Source organism: Dromiciops gliroides, chromosome 2, assembly GCF_019393635.1.
Source record: "Dromiciops gliroides isolate mDroGli1 chromosome 2, mDroGli1.pri, whole genome shotgun sequence".
NCBI lineage: Eukaryota > Metazoa > Chordata > Mammalia > Microbiotheria > Microbiotheriidae > Dromiciops > Dromiciops gliroides.
Genome location: NC_057862.1, coordinates 541387404 through 541411073, shown reverse-complemented (window position 1 = coordinate 541411073; position 23670 = coordinate 541387404). Strand labels below are relative to the sequence as shown.

General features: G+C 44.8%; 1 protein-coding gene across 1 annotated transcript; it reads right to left on the bottom strand.

The window, feature by feature from the left end:
- Window positions 1-7397: 7397 nt before the first annotated feature.
- POLR3D (RNA polymerase III subunit D) lies at window positions 7398-21939 on the bottom strand. The gene is made up of 8 exons (XM_043986140.1): window positions 21605-21939; window positions 13720-13763; window positions 13105-13256; window positions 12791-12915; window positions 12386-12554; window positions 11419-11681; window positions 10960-11112; window positions 7398-10818 (listed from the first exon to the last, which is right to left on the bottom strand). The coding sequence occupies exons 1-8, from the start codon at window positions 21767-21769 to the stop codon at window positions 10696-10698; spliced, it is 1194 nt and encodes a 397-aa protein (XP_043842075.1). The 5' UTR covers window positions 21770-21939; the 3' UTR covers window positions 7398-10695.
- Window positions 21940-23670: the final 1731 nt, after the last annotated feature.

Sequence of the window (23670 nt, the reverse complement as noted above, 5' to 3'; positions counted from 1 at the left end):
CTTTTGGGATGGGGGTTGGGGGGGAAAACCACCTTCCTTTCCCACCTATCCCAGCAAGTTACCTGGGTTAGACCAAAAGGGTGTGAAGTTTGGGAAGAGGTTCAAAGTTTGCTTCTAGCTTTGAAACTCAGTGCAGACCACACTGAAACAACACTTATGTATAGTAGCTTTCGAAAATGTAAACTCCTTTGTTGGGGATGTCAGTAAAAGTCACCTGAATACTGTTTGAGCTTCGGTGATGTTTGTAAAAGTTAGTCGGCCCCGTTGGGGGTGGGGCGAGGTCAGGGAAATTGTCAAGAGGGAGGGACGTTGCTGAGTATTAATAACCTAGAGAGAGGACGCGGTAGGGGTACCTTGCTTCTTAGTGGTATTAAGCGGCTCTTCCTGCCCAGCAAATAGAACCTAAGTTATTACCAGGCAACTTATAAACCCAATTTTATTGCAAGTTTAAGGGCTCTTTAGTTACAAAAGTCTTTCCCTTAGAGAATAATGGTGAAGTTTCACTTCCTTCCCCCCTCCCTCTCCTGTAGTGCTGACTGATCCCTGGCCTTGGAGTTGGGAGACTTGGGTTTGGAAATCCTGCTTTGTCAACAACTAAAGTCATGTTAGGCCTACAGCTGTCAATTCCTCATGTGTGAAACAGTAATGTCACTATCTGCCACAAAGATCTAATAAAGCTAACCAAAGTGGCTTCCCTTTGCCTCAGGAATAAAGTGTAAACTTATTCAGGCATTCAAGGCCTTCTTTGGGTTCAACCTACCTTTTCAGCTTCCTCGATGGGTATTCCCTTTTATAAACATTATGCTCCAGACAAGCTCCATTATGATTGTTTCTTCTCTAGGTTTCATGCCTTTACTCACACTGCCCCTCTACTTGAAATAGATTGCTCCATTCCCCATCCCCTATTCTTTCCTTCCATTACAGGCCTAACTCCACAGCCAACTCTTCTTAAATCTAAGTCCTTCTGATTCTCTCCCCTACTGATTCCTGCACTGCACCAACTGGAAATGATCTCTTTGTTTGTGTGTTCCTCGTTACACTTTGTCTGGACTCCTGTCAGAATCATAGAATTTTAGCATTGGAAGGAATCTCCAAGTCTAACCCATACCTGAACGGGAATCTTTTTTCTTATAACATTCTCCAGGCTTTGCCTGAAGACCTCTACTGAGGAAACTCTTGACACATAGGTAAGTCATTTCACTTTAATATAATCCTTATTGTTAGGCAATTTCTCAGAGAACTTAACTCTGCCTTAACACAAATGCCAACATTTGTGCAGAAAAATAGGTCGAAAAGCATCTGTCCAGTGTCCTAACGCTTTTCTAATCAAATACACCACCACTTCTGGCTTGAACCCTATCATGAGTTTCCTCGATCTTCTACCCCCACCCCTGGGCTACCTCCCATTGAATCTAGGAGAATTGTTCCTCTTGATTCAAGTTCCACAAAGGGTTTTCTGAGGAGTAAGAAGATACTGCACAGGGAATCAAGTTCTAAGAATGTAACAGTAACAATATACAAGTTTCATGCTGCAAGACACATGGAAGACACATTTTCAGAAATGGAGGGCCATAAATTAAGGAGGGCACCTGTCACAATATCTATAACTAGAGATTTGGGAACCTCAGGGAAGCCATGGTGGGGGTAGGGACTGGGCATGGCAAGACCTAACCCCTGATGCCAAGACCCCACTTTCAATCCACCAGGCTTCACCTTCATTGTACCATTCTGATGGCTTTAATGGTAAACCACTTGCCGTTAAGACATGCAGTAAAGGGGCAAGCCCATCCAGCAGGTAGTAAATTCTTTATGGGAGGAGGCAGAGTAGCAGGTAGAGGAATAAGGCAATATAAAGAGCAGCCATGCACTTCTCCCTCAACCCCAGGATGTAGTGAAAACTTGTGGCATGTGCAGCAGGAGATAACTGGAGGGGGGGTAGCACAAAGCCTACCTGGTAGAGGGGGAATCTTGTACTTGGGAGGTAGAGGGCTAGGGTATGGTACCAAAAGAGGACCATGATGCACAGGGACAATAGACCAAAGGTCTACTGAAGCTCTAAATTTCAGCACCCTGGGCCAATTGCATTGACTGAATCATAGTCACCCTACTCCAATTACAGCTCTAGCCGGAGCACTTATACCTTTGAATCCCTACTGCAGCAAAGAATGGCTAATCAAGAACAAATACTTTCTATTCCAGCTGATTACTGCTTGGAAAAGATGGAAAATAAGAAATCAGAAGAGTAGAGTGGGGAGATGGGATACAGGGCAAGAGGCTTCAAAAATTAAAGCCACGGAGGAAAACTGAACAGTGGAGGGAGATGATTAAAGTTGAAAGAGAAAATGTCAAAAGGGAACTGGGTATGAGTAGGAAATATCTGGTTGTATTTCTCCCAGTGAGAGGCATAGCACTCTGCCATAGTATGCAAATGATATTTGTTGGAGTGAATTACAAAGAAACCTGGGCTGGGGCAGCTAGGTGTGGCAGTGGATAAAGCACTGGCCCTGGAGTCAGGAGAACCTGAGTTCAAATCTGGCCTCAGACACTTAACACTTACTAGTTGTGTGACCCTGGGCAAGTCACTTAACCCCAACTGCCTCACCAAAAAAAAAAAAATTAAAAATTAAAAAAAAAGAAAGAAACCTGGGCTGATAGAATAGAAAGAACACCTATGAAAAGAAAACTACAGCCATACAAAAAGGAAAGAGTCAGGATAGATGAGAAATGCACAGCTAGATTCAAGTCCCCCATCAAAATGTCTCTCAGCAAAGGGAAGATTAGAGAAGGAAGAAAAATTAACTGAGTTAAAAAATCAACATAAATCTAATTATTATTCTAAAATGGAAACTAAGTTCCTCAGCACAATTCTAAATTTTCAGCTGTCAGATAAGAACATACCAAAATATAGGAAGTCCCAAGTTTTAACCTTCAATGGCTTATAACAGCACTAAGACTTTTGGGACACCTTGGATTAAAATTATGATAATCATAATAATAGAATTTATATAGCATCTACCTTGTGCCAGGCATTATGCAAATTACTTTATAAATACTATCTAGCCATATAGTTTAAATTGGTTCAATTGATTGTACGCATAAACTCTGCTGTCAATTTGGAACCAAATCTGTTAGTTATCATAGTCCCACCATCTTGGAATGAGACTATTAGGAAAAAGATTCAAGAGTAGAGGTTCTATGCCCAAAGGGCAATCAAACTGTGCATATGCTTTGATCCAGCAATACAACAACTAGGTCTGTATCCCAAAGAGCTCATAAAAAAGGGGAAAGGACCTACGTGGACAAAAATATCTAAAGCTGCTTTTTTTGTGGTGACAAAGAATTGGAAATAGAGGGGATGCCCATCAATTGAGGAATAGCTGAACAAGCTGTGGCACATGAATGTAATGGAATACTATTGTGCTGTGAGAAATGATGAGCAGGTGGATTTCAGAAAAAACTGGATTTACATGAACTTTTGCTGAGTGAAGTGAATAGAACTGGGAGAACATTGTACACAGTAACAGCAACACTGTGTGATGATCAACTGTGATAGACTTAGCTCTTCTCAGCAATACAATGATCCAAGACAATTCCAAAAGACTCATGATGGAAAATGTTTTCCACATCCAGAGAAAGAACTATGGAGTCTGAATGCAGATCAAAGCATACTATTTCAAAGCATACTATTTTCAATTTTTGTCGTTGTTGTTTTTTGGGGGGAGTTGGTGGTTTTTCCCTTTTGTTGTTTCTTCACAACATGACTAATGTGGAAATATGTTTAACATGATTGTACTGTATAACCTATATCAGATTGCTGGCTTAGGGGAAGCTAAGTATCGCTAAGTGGCACAGTAGGTAAGTGTGCCAGGCTTAGAGTCAGGAAGACCTGAGTTGAAATTTGGCCTTAGGCAATAACTGTGTGACTCTGGTAAAGTCCCTTAACTTGTTTGCCTTGATTTTCTTATCTGGAAAATGAGGATGATAATAGCATCTCTCCTTCTCAGGGTTGTTGTGAAGGTCATTTAGCACACTGCCTGGCACAGGGTAAGCACCATAAAATGTTAACTATTATTATCATCATGGTTGGACACAGGACAGGTTTATTTTCCTCACTGATAAAATGGGAAAATTGCCCAAAATCATTGGGCAAATCAGGGTTAAAACTGGAACTAGATCCAAACCCCACTAAATCCCAGCTGAGTATTTCTGACCTGTGGCCCTGCTATTTCTTAGGCAAACCATTAAGAAGTGTCTTGGGGGACCTCAGAAGCTATCTAATCCAACTCCTCATTTTAGAGAGGGCAGCTGGGTGGTGCAGTGGCTAGAGCAAAGGTCCTAAAAGAAGGAAGGCTTGAGTCTAAAACTACTTAACTGCTGCTGGGGATCACAATAGCACCTACCTTGTGAGGATCAGATAAATAATTAACAAGTGCTAAGCAGAATAATAACTATCCAGATGGCAGATTAGAGGCAGCAACTCAGTTGAACCCTCCCAAAATTCCCCTCCAAACAACTTTAAAATAACCCCTCAAATAAAATTTTGGAGTTTCAGAGCCAACAAAAGGCCTGGGTGACACAATTTTCTAGCCTAAGACAATTTAGGAGGCTTGGAGGAAAGATCTGTGTTACTCAAATGGATGCCAGTCCAGAGTGAGGCAGCAGCACCAGTCATGAGCCTTGGAGGCTGTGTCACGGCCATAGCTTCAGGAGTGCTCAGCACAGAGACAGGAAGGGGGTTAGACTGGTTAGGAAGAGATTACAGGTGACCCTTTGTAGGCACTAGGTGCAGCTGGCACTGATTGGCAAATCTATCGCCCACAGGAGTTCTGGGTTGCAGTTCTGGGTTGGTCACAAGGGAGCTGTGGTCCTGGTCTCAGGTTTTGTTTTTGTTTTTTTGTTTTTGGTGAGGCAATTGGGGTTAAGTGACTCGCTCAGGGTCACACAGCTAATAAGTGTCAAGTGTCTGAGGCCAGTTTGAACTCAGGTACTCCTGACTCCAGGGCTGGTGCTGCCCCACCGCCAAGGGCCCGCCCCCCCCCCCCCCCCCCCCCCCGTCTCAGTTCTAAGGAAGAAAGGAACACTAGCACTTTCAGGGACCCTTTGGGAAAGACCAGAATGCAGAATTTGGAATTCAAAATTTTAAAAGGAGAGAATGTTAAAAATAAATAAATTTTTAAAAAACCAACAAGAAGATGTTTCTCTAGGCAGGGGGAGTAGTGTTAAAAGTTGACACATTATACAAAGCTGAGGTTCAACTTAAAGCAACATCTTTGCTCTTGCTTTGAGAGAAGCTAGGAACTCCCAAGTGACAAGGGAGATAAAAGTTTAAAACCAATGACTCATCCACCAAGACTCTGTCCTAGGCTTCTTCTCTTCTCACTTTCTTAACCTTTTTTGTGTAATGAATTTACCCCTTGGGGCAGCTGGTAAAACCTATGGACTCCTCAGAAGAATGGTTTTAAGTAATGGAAGGAAATAATACATTTTATTGAGGTGGAACTAAAGATGCAGGTTTTTTTCCCCCATCCAAATTCAGATCCTCAATTAAGAACCCCTGAAGGCTTTATTACTTTACTTGGTGATCTCATCAATTTCCTGTGGATTCAATTATCATCTCTATATAGATGATTCCCATATCTATCTATCTATCTATCTATCTATCTATCTATCTATCTATCTATCTATCTATCTATCTATCTATCATCCACCCGCCCATCCATCCATCCATCCATCCATCCATCCATCCATCCATCCATCCATCCATCCATCCATCCATCCATCCATCCATCCATCCATCTATATTCAGTTCTCAGTCATCCTATTTCCAGTTGACACCTTGAAATGGATGTCATGTAGGTATCTCAAACTTAATACAACTAAACCAAAATTCTGTCATCCCTCCCCTTTTGAAATGTGCAAATTACAGTTTAGAGTACCACCCTCCTCCATTTACCCAGTTCACAACCTTGGTGTCATCCTTGAATCCTCACCCTCCCTTCCCCCACACATTCAATCTGTTGCCAAATCTTGCAATTTCTGCCTTCACAATATCTCATTCCCTTTCCACAGTCACAAACCTAGTACATGCCCTCATCACCTCCCTCTTGTACAACAGCCTTCTAACTGGCCTCCCTGCGTTTTCTCTTCTCACTCCCATCTCCGCTATATGCAGCTAATTATGTAGCCCATTCTCTGCTTGAGGAGCTCTAGTGGTCCCTATGACTTCCGGGACCCAAGGAAAAAGCATCACCTGATTTGGCATTCAAAGCTCCTTATGTAGTGACTCTTTTCAGCAATATGTGCCTCACTCACCTCCAGGCACTCTTAGGATCCAGCTACACCGACCCATTTGCAGTTCCTCAGACATCTATTTCTATTTGCACAGCCTATCTAACCTCCCCAGAAAACTCTTCCCTCTCTTCTGTGTCTTTTGGGTTCCCTGCGTTGCTTCAAGTTTCAGGTCAAAGCCCACTTTCTGCAAGAGGCCTTCCCTAGGTCCCCCAGCCACCAAATGTCTTGCCCTCCATCTATAGAAGTTTGTACATGTTGTGTTCCTAGTTATTTATGTGTCTCCTCCATTAGACTAGATGCTCCTTTAGGAGACAGCTTTTCTTCCTATCTCCTCAGTGCTTAAAATAGTGCCTGGCACATAGTAAATACCTAATAAATGCATGTCTACGAAATTTAAGTTTTAAGCCACTAGCCCATTCTTTTTTTTTTTTTTTTGGCACAGGGTAATGGGGGTTAAGTGACTTGCCCAGGGTCACATGTCTAGCGTCAAGTGTCTGAGGCCAGATTTGAACTCTGAATCCAGGGCTGGTGCTTTATCCACTGTGCCACCTAGCTGCCCCCTAGCACTCATCATTCTTAGGGAAGACATGGGAAGATCTTTCTTCAAAGATTTTAAGAGCTAGAGCCTACAAGGATTTGATTTAATTGGCCCCAAGGAGTGACCTAAGGCCAATGGATGGAAGTTGTAAATAGGCAAATGCAGGCTTGATGTAAGGAAAAACTTAACAATAAGCAAAATAAACCTTGGGTTGTCCGAGGACACAGATGGCTTCTCACTGAATTTCAACAGAAAGCTGGATGCTCGCTCAGTTGTCAGGAGGTGGTAGTTCATATGTGATCTGGACTCAACAACATCTGAGGACTCTTTCAATTTTGAGAAAAGATCTGTGACTATTATTCCTATTTTATGAGTGAGGAAACCAAGACTCAGGTAGTGACTTGCTCATTCTATAAAGTGGCAGAACTGGGGCTCAAATTCCACACTCTGGATGCCAAGAATAACTTCTCACTGTTACACCGCTGTTGCCTACAGCAGAGGTGTCCAACTCAAGTACAAAGGGGGCCACTAATCCCTACAGAAGGATGCCTGTGGGTCACATTAACTCTGTTTTAAAAGGCGATGTTATCTGTTTTATTGTATTTTTATTTTGTTAACAATTTCTCAATTATGCGCCAGTCTGGTTCTGGAGCAGCACCTCTGGCCTATGGAACAGGGCTTAGCCTTCCCCGGTAGTACCTTTCCCCATTTGTGTCATATACTCTATTACTTATATTTGCTATGTATTTATGCAGATAGGTGACAAGACAAATAATACATTTACAAAAGACTTTGTCCTAGATGTGGTCTCCTGAAGATGCTCCTGACAGAAGAACTAACTAAATGCCCCCTTTCTTTCGGATCTCTAGTTTTCTGTCTGTTTGCTTAAACCCCTATCATGTTATTCAACTAGTACACACTGTGGCTTCTCATAGCTTTGTAGGTAAGGATCCAGTTGTAGAGAGGATGTGGCAATCTTTTTGTTTTTGTGTAGTTTTCAAATAAAAATCTTGGCTGTGTCCACTTGACTTTACAAACGCCCTTTCCTTTGTATTTGAGTTATGTTTTCATAAACTATGTATACACAGCTGCAGTTAAGTCTATACAGACTTTTGTTCTCTTAATTGCATGGAAAGATATGTGATACAGAGGCTCCGACTGGAAACCAAAGTTGTTTTTCCTCCTCTTTACCCTTGACATATAATTTGGGTATCAGGAGGATGGAGAGAAGTGAAAAGGACACTGATGGAGAAGATCGATTTATCGTGACTCAAAACCTAAGACGCTGAAGGGAGACATGCTGAGCTATTTGACACAGGGTACCCCACGTTCCCACTCATGCATTTCAAGGGGTTGGGACCAGAGACAACAAATCCTGGAAGGTACCTAAGGCTTTTGAAGTTAACTTCAGAGGCTAACATGTCCTTATGATTCATCAAAAAGAAACTAGAGTTTATCATAGAAATCCATTGGCACAAGTTATTAGTTCTTGAAGAATAGCTAATAATAGCTAACATTTATGTAGCATTTTATAAATCTCATTTTATTCTCATAACAAACCTATTATTATCCCCATTTTACAGATAAGGAAACTGAGGTCAAAAGAGATTCAGTAACTTGCCCAGGATCACATGGACAATAAGTGTCTAATCTGGATTAGAACTCAGGTCTTCCTGACTCCAGACTCAGTGCTCCATCCACTGTGCCACCAGCTGTTTCAAAAGAGTAGCAGCAATAATTATGACCCAGAGAGTCAAGGGGAAGCCAGGCTCATCAGCAATTCTTGTTTGCTGAGTTTCCCACCCAACCTGAGGAAATCCTGCCTAAACTGACAATGAACTTCCAAGGAAGCCTTTCCTCTGGTCAAGATCTCTGATTTCACTGCACAGGGAACATCCAGTGATGAATCTTCCTCTATCAACATAGATCTGCAACTTAATCCTGAGGCCCTGAGAGGCTGTGACTTACTTACTGAGGTCATAGAGCCATTAAGTGTCAAAAGCAGGACCTGAACGCAGGACCTCCTGCCTCCAAGGTTAGTTCACTAGCCACCATCCAAAACTGTCTTTCCTAGGATAAAGCAGGAGACATAGCAGCTTTTCCAAGACAAAGCAGAGATGCATGAATTTACTAGTGATGTGAGCAAAGGGACAGAGCAGTAGCCAAATGATCCACTGACCTCTGTAACCACTTACTGACCAGGAAAAACCCTGTCCTTGACCGACAGGGGGTAGAACAAAGAAAAGTGTTTGCTCTAGGAAATCAATTTCCTCACCTAGATCCCTTAGAAGGAGGGAGAGGGTCATATTTATGAAATCACTCACTACTATGACCTCATTCCCATAAGCACCTTAGGAGGTTCATGGCAAAAGGGCTTTGGGAAAACAAGTTTCTTGGTCCCAGTGGAACTGTATTCTCCTAGGACTAAGCTCTAACATCATTTCTGGGGAGAGAGCCATTATTAAGAGCCTATAGATGCAACACCAGACCCCACTCTGCACCTCAGAAACATTTGTGCCAGCTACCCTTGTGCCTCTGGAGACCGTACAGCCAGGGAACAGGTTTTTAGACTAGATTTTTCTCTCAATCCAGAACTGTAACACTATACCCTCCTTGAACACTGCAATGCTTTGGGAACAACTTTGAGGAGAATATCTGGAAGACTCGCACCTCCTACTTACTGCAAACTGAGGCATGTAGCAACACTGTTGTGATCACTGCTTGTAGCTAATGTTGGAGGAAACTCCGTAAGTTGAACCAGGAGGAATATAGATTCTGCTAAGAAGGGAAAGGAGAGCTGAGCTTCTCTTCAAGGGGCTATCCCTTGGAGGGACCAAATGCCTGGCGATCCAGGACCACCTGTACACTGAAGCAATAATATCATGGGCCTCCAAACATCAGAGCCAAACAAGGAGAGGCAGGCTGTGACTGTGATCCAAGAAGAGTAGGTCTGTTTTATGGTACTGAGAGAGAGGGGAAGGCTTTTGAGATAGCGTGTCACATCAAGGAGGGCTTCCATCCATAAAACCCATCGTTTTCCTATCCAGGCATATGTCAGCCTTTGACTGGGGACAGGGAGAACACCCCATGGCCACCACAATGACCCCTCTCTGAGGGGAACCCGGCTACTCTAGCAGAGGAAAAGTACTACAGTGATTAGGCTTGGGGTGGGCCCCCCAAATCACTCGAGAGTACATAGAGATGAACAATGTGTTGACAGAAGTTTCTCTATTTGTGCCTTCCAACAGAGTTATACACTTGCCAAATATTGGCTTAAGAGTCCATGGAAAAAAGGAAGAGGGCCCAGGACAGCCTGAACAGTCTGTGTTTCAGGACCTTTAAAAAGAGTACGTTTTCCTGTGTTTCCTGCTTGAGGGGAGGCAAGCTGGAGCCCTTTCCTTGGGGATGCAGCTAACAAAGAAGGACTAGGGGAAAGGGCCGGAGGCTGAGGTGCAGGAAACATCCCTGCTTCCCTCCGGGAGATTCAAGGAAGAGTAAAACCAGAAGAAATGGTCTTGACCTTTTCCATGGCTCCACCTGGGTCTCCACTGCCCTTCAGCACATATGGATACAGTCAGTACAAAAAGAGGGAGACATAAATATACAGTATAAATACAGTGGGCCCAAGCCCATAAATACAGCAGCGAGCATGTGCATGTTTCCATTCTCCCCCAAGGCCATCAAGCCATTCATCACCACTTGGGAAGAAGTCACTGAACCCTTGTCATCTCTGAAGAGCCAGCTGTGATGTTGATCAGAGGCAGAAGTTGCAGGCCTCAGTGGTCTTCGGGGTCCCAGGGAGTTCAGGAATGAAAATTCTGGTACAGGGCGTGGACAGTGCCCCTTTCACCCTCGGTTGGCCTTTTCTACCGCTGTTTGTGATCCAAGAGGGATTCAAAATCAGGGGAACATACAAGCTTGTGTTTCACATGGCCCAGCACTGTCAGGTCACCTGTTCTGCTGTCTCCAATGCCCACAGACACCAGCTCCTACAAGGGAAGGAAGAATCATCTCACTGCCCCTCAGCCTCAACCGTTCTGGACCCCAACCACCCAGTTCCAAGATCCTTCCCCAAGAACTTCATCCCATAGGCCCCTAGAAACGTACTGGACATTCCTTTCAAATATTACCTGTAAAAAGGAGCAGGAAGTACCCACTGTTACATCCAGAGTCACTTTGCCCAGAAGCAGTTGCACCTTTCCAGATTTTCGGATCAGCAGTTTTCCCACCTGACCCTCTGTCAGGTCACTCAGTGTACACAGGTTCTCTGCCAGTTTAGCTTCCTACAGGTTAGATGGGGAAGGAAAGAAGTTATTCTCAGTTGTGCCAAAGAAGCGAGCTACCCTCTTCCCCATGCGGGTAATCAAAGGCACTGGGCTCTTAGCACTTCAGAGAGCTCTCCTGTACTGAAATCTCCCAAATGGGGCAGGAAGTAGAAAATAATGAGTATTCCTGGCAAAAGTCAGGCCAGAATGAGAACAATATACTCAGGGCTCCCTCCACCTGTGATCCTTAGACCTCTCTTTCCTGGCGGGTCCCCAGTTCACTGCCCTTCCTCTCTTCCCCGCTCACACTCTTCATGATCATACCCGGTCTTTCTCTGGCTTCACGAGTACCATCTGCCCATCCTCTCCTTGGACCTCTGTCTTGATGGGTTTGACGTCCTGGGTGGGAGGCTGTCCAGGAAGGGTGTCAGGCAGCTGCAGGAACAAAAGCTCTTCCTCCTTGGCAAAGCTCAGCTCCCTAAGTAACTCTGCCACAGACACATCTGGGGGAAGTCCAGGCGCTGCTCGGGCAGGCTTCGGGGGAGCAGCGGCCTTGGCCTCATGCTCATCTTGGGGTTCCTCTTTCACTGCAGCAGAGAAAAAAAGAAGAGACTTCTACCAGGAAGCTTTTCAAGAGAGAGAAAGAGAGGGAGAGACAGACAGAGACACAGGGAGGGAGAAGAGTGTGTGAGTGTGATTGTGCGTGTGTGTGTCTAGAAGTTATAAATTATAAAACATCTATTTTTATGAAATGTCAATGTTTTAAAGTTTTGTACTATAGCAAGTGACCCAGAAATGTGCAAACTGACCAAATGAACATTTAGAAAAGAAGCCTCTTGGACACAATTTTAGAAGTAGGAAGCATTCCCTAATTCCAGGGTCAGGTCATAAAAAGAATGTATCACAACATATATTGTAACATATGTTGCACCAGCCTTGAGGCATAGGAGTATATATATATGTGCATTCATCCTTTGTAGCTTCTAAGGCAAAAGTGCCTCTTGAACTGAGGTCAGAATTCAGAGAATGCACTTCAGGCCCGAGCATCTTCCCATTCCGCAGGTAGGCATGTCAGTGGATCAGGAGCCATCTGGCTGTAGACAGCTGAGCTATGGGTGCCAGACCCAGTCTAGCACAGGGCGGCAGCTGGGCAACCTCCCGGGGTGGCAGGTCCTATTTCTCTGTAGCCAGCTGGGGGAAAGGCTTGTCAATATAACAGCCCTTAAAGGGACTATTTGGAGAGATTCCCTATGAGGGAGAAAGGGAGACAAGCTGGAAAGGGAGAAGATACCTTTCAGTGATGGCACATCCACCTCCATGTTCTCTTCCTTGGTTCTCCCTAGCCAGGGCTTAACATCAGGTTCTTCACTCTCTTCTTTAAAAAGCCAGCCTGAGTGAGCCAGAGGGAGCTGCACAGGTTTGTTTCGTGTATCATTCTTGAGCCCCGGGTCATCTATGAACTGCCAGAAGGAAGAATCAGAAGACTCTTGTAACTTGGCAAGAAGGAAACACACAACATCCAATGGTGCCCACCCTTGTCCTTTTCCAACCAAGGTGGCAGACGGCAAAACTCCCAATATGAGAGGCTGTCCAGCCTTTTGGAAGACGTGAGAACTCTTCCTCAGTCATGCCTTCCTAGAGGTCCTCCCCCAGGCCACAAAGGTGCCCTTTTCTCCCTGGGATCCCTGATACCTACATCATCCTTCTCCAGCATGCGTAGAATTTGTTTAGTTTCCTCATCTGTTTCCCTCTTCTCCTTTTTGATGTTGATAATATGGGATGGGCCAAAGTCTGACACATCCACGGTCTTATCCCAGTTGCCTGTAAGAAATCATTTGACTCATTCAGGATAAGGAAGAGTCCAAGAAGAAGAAGAGAACACAACTAGGGAGGATTAACCTCTTCTTCTTCATGAGTCTGGCCATTTCCAGCATCCCCAGGTCTCAATTCAAAGATTTAACTCAAATCCTTCACCTATTTCTTCCACTCCAACCCCCAACATTCTTATACCTTTCTTCTTCATCATTTCTGCAGGACCCTGCTCAAAGATGGAGTGGGACTGGATCACTTCTGGACGACCCCTTCCCCGACCATGCCCATCTCGTTGTCGATCTCGATCCCTCTCTCGTTTTTCTTTCTTGACTGATATTTCTTCTTTTGGCCTGGGAAAAAGAAAGTGTCCCTTTGCCTAAGAGCAGCTAGTTGTACCTTATTTTCCCCACCTCAAAAGCTCAGCTCAAGGACATGGACCTTTTCTAATCTGGGGAGCATCTCCTTAGTTTTGTGGTTCACAGGGCCTTATATTACAATTCTAGGGTAAAGTGAGTCAGAACTCGAACTGAAGGCCATCTCTTTTTCTTCTTCCTATACACAGACCTTTATAGTATGATTCCCATTACTTTCAATTTTATTAACTAGTAAGTACTGAAATATAAAACTTAAGGTGGTTACCCAATATGAGATGTCTCAGGAATGGATTTTTGTGACTACAGGGATGCTAGAATGAAAAGGATTCCAAAAGAAAGTCTGATTTTCTTTGCCTAAATAGACCAGACCACCTTAATAGCTTCACAGAGCCCCAAATTCTAGATGAGAGGAAGCCTTATAAGAGGCCTAACCACTTACTCTTCCTTGATCTTCCGGCTAATGATGTTCGGAGTGAAGGTTTTCTGGAAGTAAAATAATACAAGTCATAGAGTATAGAACACCACTTTTCCCCCCATTATATAATAGTAAGACATAAAGAGAGATTCAAGTTTTACAGAACTAGTCATTGGCATAGGAAAAGCAAGCATTTAATGTAAGTATGTAGTCATGTAGTAAGGTAGAGCTATAGATGGAACTTCTGACTCAGCCTTCTTTTGCCTTTTTTTGTAGCTTTACCCTCACTCTCCCTGCTTCCTCCAAATATGAAGCTTAACATCTATGGGGAAAAAAAATTCATTCTTGATCTAGCACATATGTGACAGTGACAGATTCATGCTGGCAGTATTTCTCACTGGCATGGGACGTAGCAAGACACCTGCATCCCTCTCCTCTCTCTGGGAGGTCTGGAGGCAGTGTGTGCTTTCTTAGAGTGGGGGGCTGGCCAAGGATGTGACCAGACTACTACTATCCATGTTCTAAGGGTACTAAGGGCAGCCTGGTGTGGGGGAGGTATGCTCTCCCACTTATTAGTGTGGCTTCTGACTTCCCAGCGATGTACTTCCCATTTAAATAAGTAAGACACTAACGATACCATAAACTCTTAATTTTGACACATTTGCTAACAGGAGGCAAAGCAATAGTAATCATAATATAACCTTTACTCAATGGAAGTCAAAAGCAGAAATGGTAAAAAAATGTAACAATCCACTTCAAAATTTGAGTCCCACTCTCCCACCTTAGTGTGGGGGAAACCCAGCAATGAGTCAAATAATTAAGGAAACTCATCACTCCGTACCACAAGCTTGAATGTCAGCGGCTTCCTTTAAGCAAGGGCCTCCATCATTCATCACCTGCTCTTTTCTGAGCCTCTAAAGTCTCCCGATGCAGGAAACACCTCTCGTACTTTTAGGTTACTGAAACAAAGTTCTAGTCTTTTAGCAAAGTTCAAGCATCATACTCTCCATGAAGCAGGAATTCCCTTAAGTCTGGAATCTGCCAACCTAAGCAGGTCTGCTCTATTCTCTCTGGGTTATGAGGGGACTTCTTCCCAAATGGTAGATGACAAATAAGGCAATGCCAACGTTCCCCAGCCATCTCTTCAAACAGCTCTCACCAAAGCAACATCTCTGAGCAGCACAGATCGCAAATACAATGTCCCTCTTTTCCCCTCAGTGGTTCTCTTTCAAGCCATGGAGGGCAGGACAACAGAGGCAGGCAGTTATTTTATCTTTATCTGCCTTTTCACCTTCTATCTTTGCCAGGTCACTTCTGGTTTCTAAGCCTTCAAAACAAAACTCCCAATTATATCAGGTATATTTTTGTTTTGTTTTGGTGGGGCAATGAGGGTTAAATGACTTGCCAGGGTCACACTGCTAGTGTCAAGTGTCTGAGTCCAGATTTGAACTCAGGTCCTCCTGAATCCAGGCCCAGTGCTTTATCCACTGTGCCACCTAGCTGCCCTTATCGGGTATAATACAAACAAACAAACAAAAAATACAATTGTCCCATAGTTTCCCAATAGTTCTTCAATTTCTAGTTTTTCAGACATGTCTTATAAAACCCTGAAAAGGGGGCAGCTAGGTGGCACAGTGGATAGAGCACTGGCCCTGGATTCAGGAGGACCTGAGTTCAAATCCGACCTCAGACTCTTTACACTTACTAGCTGTGTGACCCTGGGCAAAGTCACTTAACCCTCATTGCCCTGCAAAAAACCAAACCAAACCAAACCAAAACCAAAAACCAGAAAAAAAAAAAAAACCTCTGAAAAGGATCACATATATATGAGCTTATGGACAACAATGTCTTAAAACCATCCCCATTCTGACTTGGAGCAGCTTCAAAAAGGTCCCCTACATACATTTCTCTTGAGAGGTCATTTACTCTCAGGTTCTCAGAACTGTCTCAACTTGCTTTTTTCACATGGATATGCTTTCTATGCCCTCTACAATTTCAAAAAAAAAAGTGCCAGGGACAGCTAAGTGGCACAGTGGATAGAGCACCAGCCCTAGATTCAGGAGGACCTGAGTTCAAATCCGGCCTCAGACACTTGATACTTACTAGCTGTGTGACCTTGGGCAAGTCACTTAACCCCCATTGCCCCGGAAAAAAAAAAAAGCTAAGAAAGGGGCAAGATCTTAGGCTGATTGAGATTCCATTACAAGGCAGATTCTGAGGACCACATCCACACACAAGCAGCATTTCAGACTGAGGTGACTGTGCTGAGATACTTCTTCAGGGATTTGGTGGATAGTTAGTGACTTAAGGAAATGGCTGGGAGGGAGGCAGCAGCTCCAGCCCTGGTGCTAAAAATAATCTGAAGTCTAATGAGATATTTTCATTCCTATCCCATCCCCCACCCATTCACAAGCAGCCTGTCACCTTCCTGATACATTTCTCTGATGTCATCACTCTTCCACTTAAAACCCCCCGACTCCCACATAAGGTCTAAACATCTTATTTGTTTGGGATGACTGTGCAGCCCTCTCTGCCCCTCCCCTGGTCTGGTGCTAACCTAGCTTCCCAGACTTGGCTTGGAATATTACCTGCATATAGTCCATTCTCCAGACAAATAGGACCAGTCATTAAGACAGTGGAAAGGACCCTGGGTCTGAAGTTAAGAGAGAGCTGTGTTTGGAATCCCATTCTGACACTACCTGTGTTGCTGTAGACTCAGTTCTTTTTTTTCCCCTCCATTAGTCTTTTATTTTATTTGTTTGTTTGTTTGTTTGTTTGTTTTGATAATAAACATTTTTATTTACAGTTTTGGGTTCCAATTTTTATCCCTCTTTCCTCCCCCCCCATGGCAAACAATCAGATCTAGGTTATACATGTATGATTATGCAAAACATGACCATATTTGTCATTTTGTACAAGGAAACGATTAAAAGGAAAAAAATGAAAGTGAAAAATAGCCTGCTTCAGTCGGTTCCATCAATATCAATTCTCTCTTTGGAGGTGGAAGTTTCATCAATAGTCTTTTGGGATTGTCTTAGATCATTGCATTGTTGTGAATAGTCAAGTCATTCACAGTTCTTAATCAAATATTGCTGTCTCTGTGCACAATGTTCTCTTGGTTCTGTCTAGTCTCAGTCCCAAGGCAGCTAGGTGGCAAATGAGGATAATATTTGTAGATGGCTGTTAGGAAAATTTAATGAGATAATTTATATAAAGTGACTTAAGCTTACCAACCCTAAAGCTCTAGATAAATGTCTTGGTTCTTGTTTGTTTGGTTTTGGGGGGGGGGGGGGCTTCTTGGAGGCAGTGGGGTTAAGTGACTTGCCCAGCTAGTGTCAAGTGTCTTAGGTCACATTTGAACTCAAGTCCTCCTAATGCTAGGTCTGGTGCTCTATCCACTGAAGTACCCAGCTGCCATGATAAATGGCAATTATTATTTGCTGTCCTACCTTCTTTCTTCTTAACTCCTCTCTCCATCATCTCTCATTGTTACAACCCTTCCTTTCCTTGAAGACCCAATTTAGATTCCTTCATGAAGCCTTCCCTGATCCCCACCATGAAACCTTGTCTAGTCCTTTCCTATATCATATTCTACCCTTCTAGCCTATTTATGTACAAGCCTTATTCCCGAGGGCAGAATCTGTATATAATAAGGATAATTTTGGCAGTACTTGAAGGTTTTCAAAGTACTCTGACACCTCATTTCCCACCAGGCTGCGCTCATTTTTGGATCTCACTGACCTATTTCCCATGACCCTACTGATACCTTTCTCCTACTGCTGGGAGTCACTTTCCCCCATTAGACTGTAAGCTCCTTTAGGACAGGGACTATCTTTCTTTTGCATATTTTGATCCCCAATGCTTAGCACAGTGCCTCACACATGGTTAGGTGCTTAAGAAATGTTCATTGACTATTTGTTGGCTCTGAGAGGTAGGTGCTATTATCACCCTAAGTTTCAATAACAAATAAGTTTGGGGAACAGAAGGGACACCTTGAGCTTTGCTCCATGATCTGCAGCCCCTGGCACGGCTCTGCACCCAAAAAATGTGCCCTGCATGATATAAGTGAAAGCCAGCAATGAATGGGGAGGACAGTTAACGCAGGCCTTCTACCACACCCCCTCCACACATGGTAGCCAAAGACGAGAAATCCTGGACCGAAGGAAGGCCCAAATCCCTTGAGCTTCAGTCTATGTTTCCAAATGTCTGTAGGGTAATCTCTAGCTACACGACTCCCTGGAACCCAGAACTCAATACCTCTAAAACAAAACTCATTTCTCCTTTAACCCAACCTTCTTCCTAATTCTTTCCTCATTTCTGCTTTCCTGCTTTCCTCTCTCTCCTCAGGATCTAATCAGTAACCAGATCCTATCAATTCTATCTCTGATAGGTGCCCACCCCTTCTTCCCTAATCACAAAGGCACCTGCAGAATTCAGGTCATTATTACCTCTCACTTAGGTTACTGTAACAGAAAGACAGTCTGTCAGAGCTGGAGGGGACCTCAGAGATCACCTTGTCACACAGAGGAGGAGGTGGGGAGGGGGGGTGCAGAGGATGAAGAATTTGTCCGGGCTCATCAATCCTTTTACAAAACTGCCCAAAATGATCTGTGCCTCCCGTATTGCTCAAGACCCTTCAGTTACTCTCAAGTTAAGGCAAATCTTTCCTTAGCCTGACATTTAAGACCTTCATAATCTGACTTTTACTTCTAGGGGATGTATTGTAGTATAAAAGGCATTGGGCAGGGGGCAGCTAGGTGGTACAGTGGTTAAAAGCACCAGCCCTGGATTCAGGAGGACCTGAGTTCAAATCCAGCCTCAGGCACATGACACTAGCTGTGTGACCCTGGGCAAGTCACTTAACCCTCAATGCCTGGAAGGAAAAAAAAGAAAGAAAAGAAAGAAGGGAGGGAGGAAGGGATGGAGGAAGGAAGGGAGGGAGGGAGAGAGAGAGAGAGAGAGAGAGAGAGAGAGAAAGAAAGAAAGAAAGAAGGAAAGAAAGAAGGAAGGAAAGAAAGAAAGAAAGGGCTTTGCCCTTCAAGATCTCTGCCTGCAGAGATATACAGTCACGCTCGAGGGGATAAAAATCTCCCTGAAACAAGGAGAGGTCCCCGGCAAGGAGGAGTTTCAGAGGAGGCAGTGGGCATGTTTTTTCAGAGGTGGGTTGGACTGGGTGGCCAATAGGGTTTTTCACCTCTGTCAAGTCCTTGCTCTACTACTTATGAACAGTGACCGCAGGCAAGTCACTGTGGGCTCCAGTCTAGAAAACAGGAAGATTTTAAGTCTCTTCTAGCTCGAAATCTTCTATGATCCTGTCTTTTTCATGTTACTCCTTTTCACGGACTATGTTCCAAACTGGATTGTTCGATCTCACTCCCAAACATCTGCAAAGGCTGTTCCAAGCACAGGGCAAACTCTGACCACGAGGCTCAGTTAGGGGCTGCCTGATCTATGAGGAGCCTGCCACAACAGAAGGGGATCTCACCTCCACAGAAGGAGAGACCTCACATCGCTCAGCACAAGACCGAGCCCACAGCAGACACTTAATGTCTGCACTTGGAGTTGGGGCAGCTGGAGAGAAGTCCCAGCTCCAACATTTAGCAGTTATGTGACCTCCAGCAATTATCCCCCCACCCCTCTCCCATGAGTCACTGTAAAATGGAAAAAATAATACTATGCACTCCTTACTGTACAAGGCTGTGGGTAAGAAAGTGGTTTTTGTAAGCCTTAAAATGCTACAGAAATGGGAGTTGTTTTCTCTGCAATACTTAGGGGGCTCCTTGGACAAAAGAGACTGCCTTTCCCAGGTCTGTACTGGAAACTCTTCCAGTCTGGCAGGGCCTTTGAGGGCTTGGTGGATATGGAAAACAACCCAAGAACTGTGGGACTGAGTTTCTAAGGCAGAGAGGCTGTGGGAGGGAAAAACAGCCACAACAACAAAGAACTGGCCTCTCGGAGTTAGAAGTGAGAAGACTTAGGCTGCTATCTTGTCTGGTGAGTTGTGGCCAAGTCCCTTCCAAAATGGAGAGCAGAACATGTGCATTAGCCACCTCACAGATGGTGCTGAGGGCTGTTACTGTTGTTGTTGTTGTTTGTCCTTTGTTCTCCGAGAGGACTGTGACATTTGGGTGATGTCAAGACTTAAAGTGAATTGGATATGAGTGAGGGAGGGCTGTGCAAGGTGACCAGCCTCACTCTCTCCTCTAGAGCCATCTGGGTCCAGTGGCAAGGTATAGATCAGGGCTACTGGAAATGGCCCCAGATGATTGAACCAAATGGGGTTAAGTGACTTGCCCAGGGTCACACAGCTAGTAAGTGTTAAGTGTCTGAGGCCAAATTTGAACTCAGGTCCTCCTGACTCCAGGGCCAGTGCTCTATCCACTGCGCCACCTAGCCGCTGAGGACAGCATTTTGTAAACCATACTGTGTGCATGCCAGTGAGCCCTGGTCAACACCCTCATCACCAAAAGGTTTGTGAGCAGATGACTTTTTTTTTTTTAAAGTCACAGTAACATCTGAAGGTGGCTGGCTGACCAGGTAGAGGAACAGCTTGATCTGAATCAGTGAAATCTCAGGTCCTTTAGGTATTAAGGAGCTGCTATTATCACTGCTGCTTATTATGTGTGGCCGACACTTCCCTCACCTTCTCTGCTAATCAGCTGCCAAGTCTTTGCAATCCTACCACAAAACAGCTCTTGTACACACTCCTTCACTCAGAGCCACCACCCTAGTACAGCCTTTATTAACTTCTCACCTGGATTACAGCCATTGCCAGCTAATGAGTTTCTTCCCTGTTTAACCTAACATCCACTCGGCTGCCAAATCAATATTCCTAAAACAGAGGTCTCTGTCGCTTCTCCCACTCAAAAATGGGGGGCAGCTAGGTGGCTCAGTGGATAGAGCACCAGCCCCGGAGACAGGAAGACCTGAATTCAAATTCAGCCTCAGACACTTCCCATATAACAATGTTTGTGAAATGAATTTCTTCACTAAAGTCCTTTTCTGATGCTTTATCTTGGGGAGGAAGCAACTTTGATGCCAAATGCCAAAGGACCACAAACTCTGGCAAGTCCTGCCACGCTGGAAAAGCATCCATTACAGACCACTGCTGTCCAAAGACCAGGCTAGGACTGGCTAAGGACAGAGAGCCTCATCACCAGGCTGGCACCAAGGTGATGTAATTTTTCAACTATATCAGCACATGCCTTCCACTGGGCATCGAGATGGTGAAATAGAAAGCTGGTCTGCAATCAGAAGACCAAAGATCAAATTTGACCTCAGATGCTTATAGTTGCGTGACCTGGGGCACATCACTTCATCTGTCTGCCTCCGTTTCAAATGAGGATCCTAACAGCACTGACCTTCCAGTATAGTTCTGAATGAAAGTTATTTGCTAGCAGTGTCTGGCACATAGTAGGCTTATCTTGTCTTATTTAAATTTTTCTCTTTACTAAAGCACTGTGAGGTTTAATGGCTCTGAGTCTGTGAAGGGAGCACCCACGTTGATACGTCAGGGGTCCCTGCAGCAGGGAACCCCCACGATGTACTAAGCACTCCCCACATGCAAAGCACAGTATTAGGCTACAGGACACGAACCCTTACAACTTCAGCGCGAGAGCAGCCTAGACACACGATATAAACAGATCAATGTGAAGAACACTGACAACTCGGCAGGACCAGAGGGGGCTTCTCACAGTACCCAGCATCGGGGTTCCGCCGCCAAGCTAAGCTAGGAAAGCGACACAGACACAGGGTACGGAGGGAGAAAGGACTGAGCAAAGGCTCGGAGGCGGGAGATGAAGAGAACCTTAACGAGGCCGGTGGGACCGTACCATAGAGCGAGGGGTATGGAAGAGCGTACAATGAGCGAGGAGAGGAAGCCGGGGAGGGGGCGCCTTCCGTAACTTACCTTCTTCACGCCCCCGAGCGTGAGGTCTCTGGAACGGATCGAAGGGAGGCGGCCCGGGGTGAGGGGGGCCGCGGGCCGCCGTCCGATCAGCCCACGGGCCCCGGGCAGCGAGGGACGGCTCCCTCCGGCGGGGCCCGGTTCTCCCGACGAGCTGCCCTCAGACATCCTGAGAATGCCCACAACCTAGAGCCACGTGGATAGGAAACCACGGCAAGGAGGCACAACTCTTACCGCGACCCGCTCACACCAGCCTTGCCCCCGCCGCCATTGTGGCAGCAGCGCCGGAGGGCGGGGCGAAACTTGGCGTGTAACTCCTGGGGGCCGCCACCTTGAGGAAGGGCGGAAACTAGTCTGGCCCGCCACTTCCGTCTCGTTTCCCTGTGGGTTATTGAGGCGTCGCGGCGAGAGCGGAAGTTGGTGGGCCCCAATGGGCGTCGCCATTTTAGTAAAGGGAAGAAATGAAAACGTCAATAGCCTATACTTCTTGTCTCTCTACGGCTGCCGTAGCTCGTCTAAATACGAAGTTTGGGTGTAGCCATCTTTTTGGAGGGCGGAAGTACGGCTGTGCAGAAGGGAGGGGCGCTACGGTGTCAGGTTTGCGTTTTGCACGGGCGTGCTCCAAAATGTTTCCTAGAGCCGAGGGAACCAAGGGTGTTGTTTCCCTGGGTAGCGGACTAGGTCTTAAACTGCTGCCTGGATTCTCTTCTCACCCTCAGGCAATAAGTGGAGATAAGAAGACTAAGGCGAAACAACTCCTGCCCTCAAAAACCCTATACTATAAGTCAACAAGCATTCATTAAGCACCTACTGTGTGCTAGGCACTGTACTAAGTGCTAGGGATACAAAGAAAGGCAAAAGACGGTTCCTGCTCTCAGGGAATTCACGGGCTAAGGCGGGAGACAAAGTGCAAACAATTGTGTACAAAGAAGATAAAGATGGGATCAATCTGAGATGATCAACAGAAGGAATGCCCTAGAATTAAAAGCATATATAAAATATAGGCAAAATGAAATCAGTGTTGTCCTAACCGAGTATTCCTGAGCTTTAAAAAAAAAAAACAAAAAAACCCAGGAAAGACGTAAAGTAGGAGGTAGATCTTGAGCTGAGCCTTAAGAGGCAGCTAGGTGGCGCCATAGTGCACAGCTTGCTGGGCCTGGAGTCAGGAAGACTCATCTTTGCGACCCCAGATAGTTACTAGCTGTGTGACCCTGCGCAAGTTACTTAACCCTGTTTACTGCAATTACCTTATCTGTAAAATGAACTGGAGAAATAAATGGCCAACCATTCTAGCAATCTTTGCCAAGAAAACCCTGAATGGGGGTTGCAAAGAGTTTAAAATACTAAATGGTGGAGTTTGATTTGATCATGGAGATAATTAAGAAGCCATTGATGTTTACTGAGTAGGCAGAGAATACATCCCTTTGATGATGGTTTGAGGAGATAGCAGAATCTAGTAAAGGTTTGTTATTTTGTTGTTTTGTGTTTTAAAGAATGAGCCTTTTTGAAATCAGGAGGGAAAGGAACCAGTTGATATAGGAAGAGCTTGGTTTCCTTCAGGATTCAGTTCAAGTCCTGCCTTCTACAGAAGGTTTTCCCTGATTCTCTCTCCTCTCCTTCCATATTTCTAGTGCTTTTTCTTCTCAGATTATGTTCTATCCACTCTCAGTGCCAGTCACTGTGCTAGGCTCTGGCAATACACAAAGAGGCAAAAGACAGTCACTGCCCTCACAATCTAATGGGGAAGACAAGAAGCAAATATGTATTAAAAACCAATCGATTGGGGCAGGTAGGTGGCTCAGGGGATAAAGCACTGGCCTTGGATTCCGGAGGACCTGAGTTCAAATCCAGCCTCAGACACTTGACACTAGCTAGCTGTGTGACCTTGGGCAAGTCACTTAACCCTCATTGCCCCACAAAAATTAAAAACAAAAACCAAAAAACCAAGCGATCTACAGCATAAATAGGAAATAATTAAGAGAAGGAAGACACTAAAATTTGGAGGCATCCTGTAGAAACTGGGATTTCAGCTGGGACTTCAAAGAAGGAGCCAGCATGGAATGTCTTGT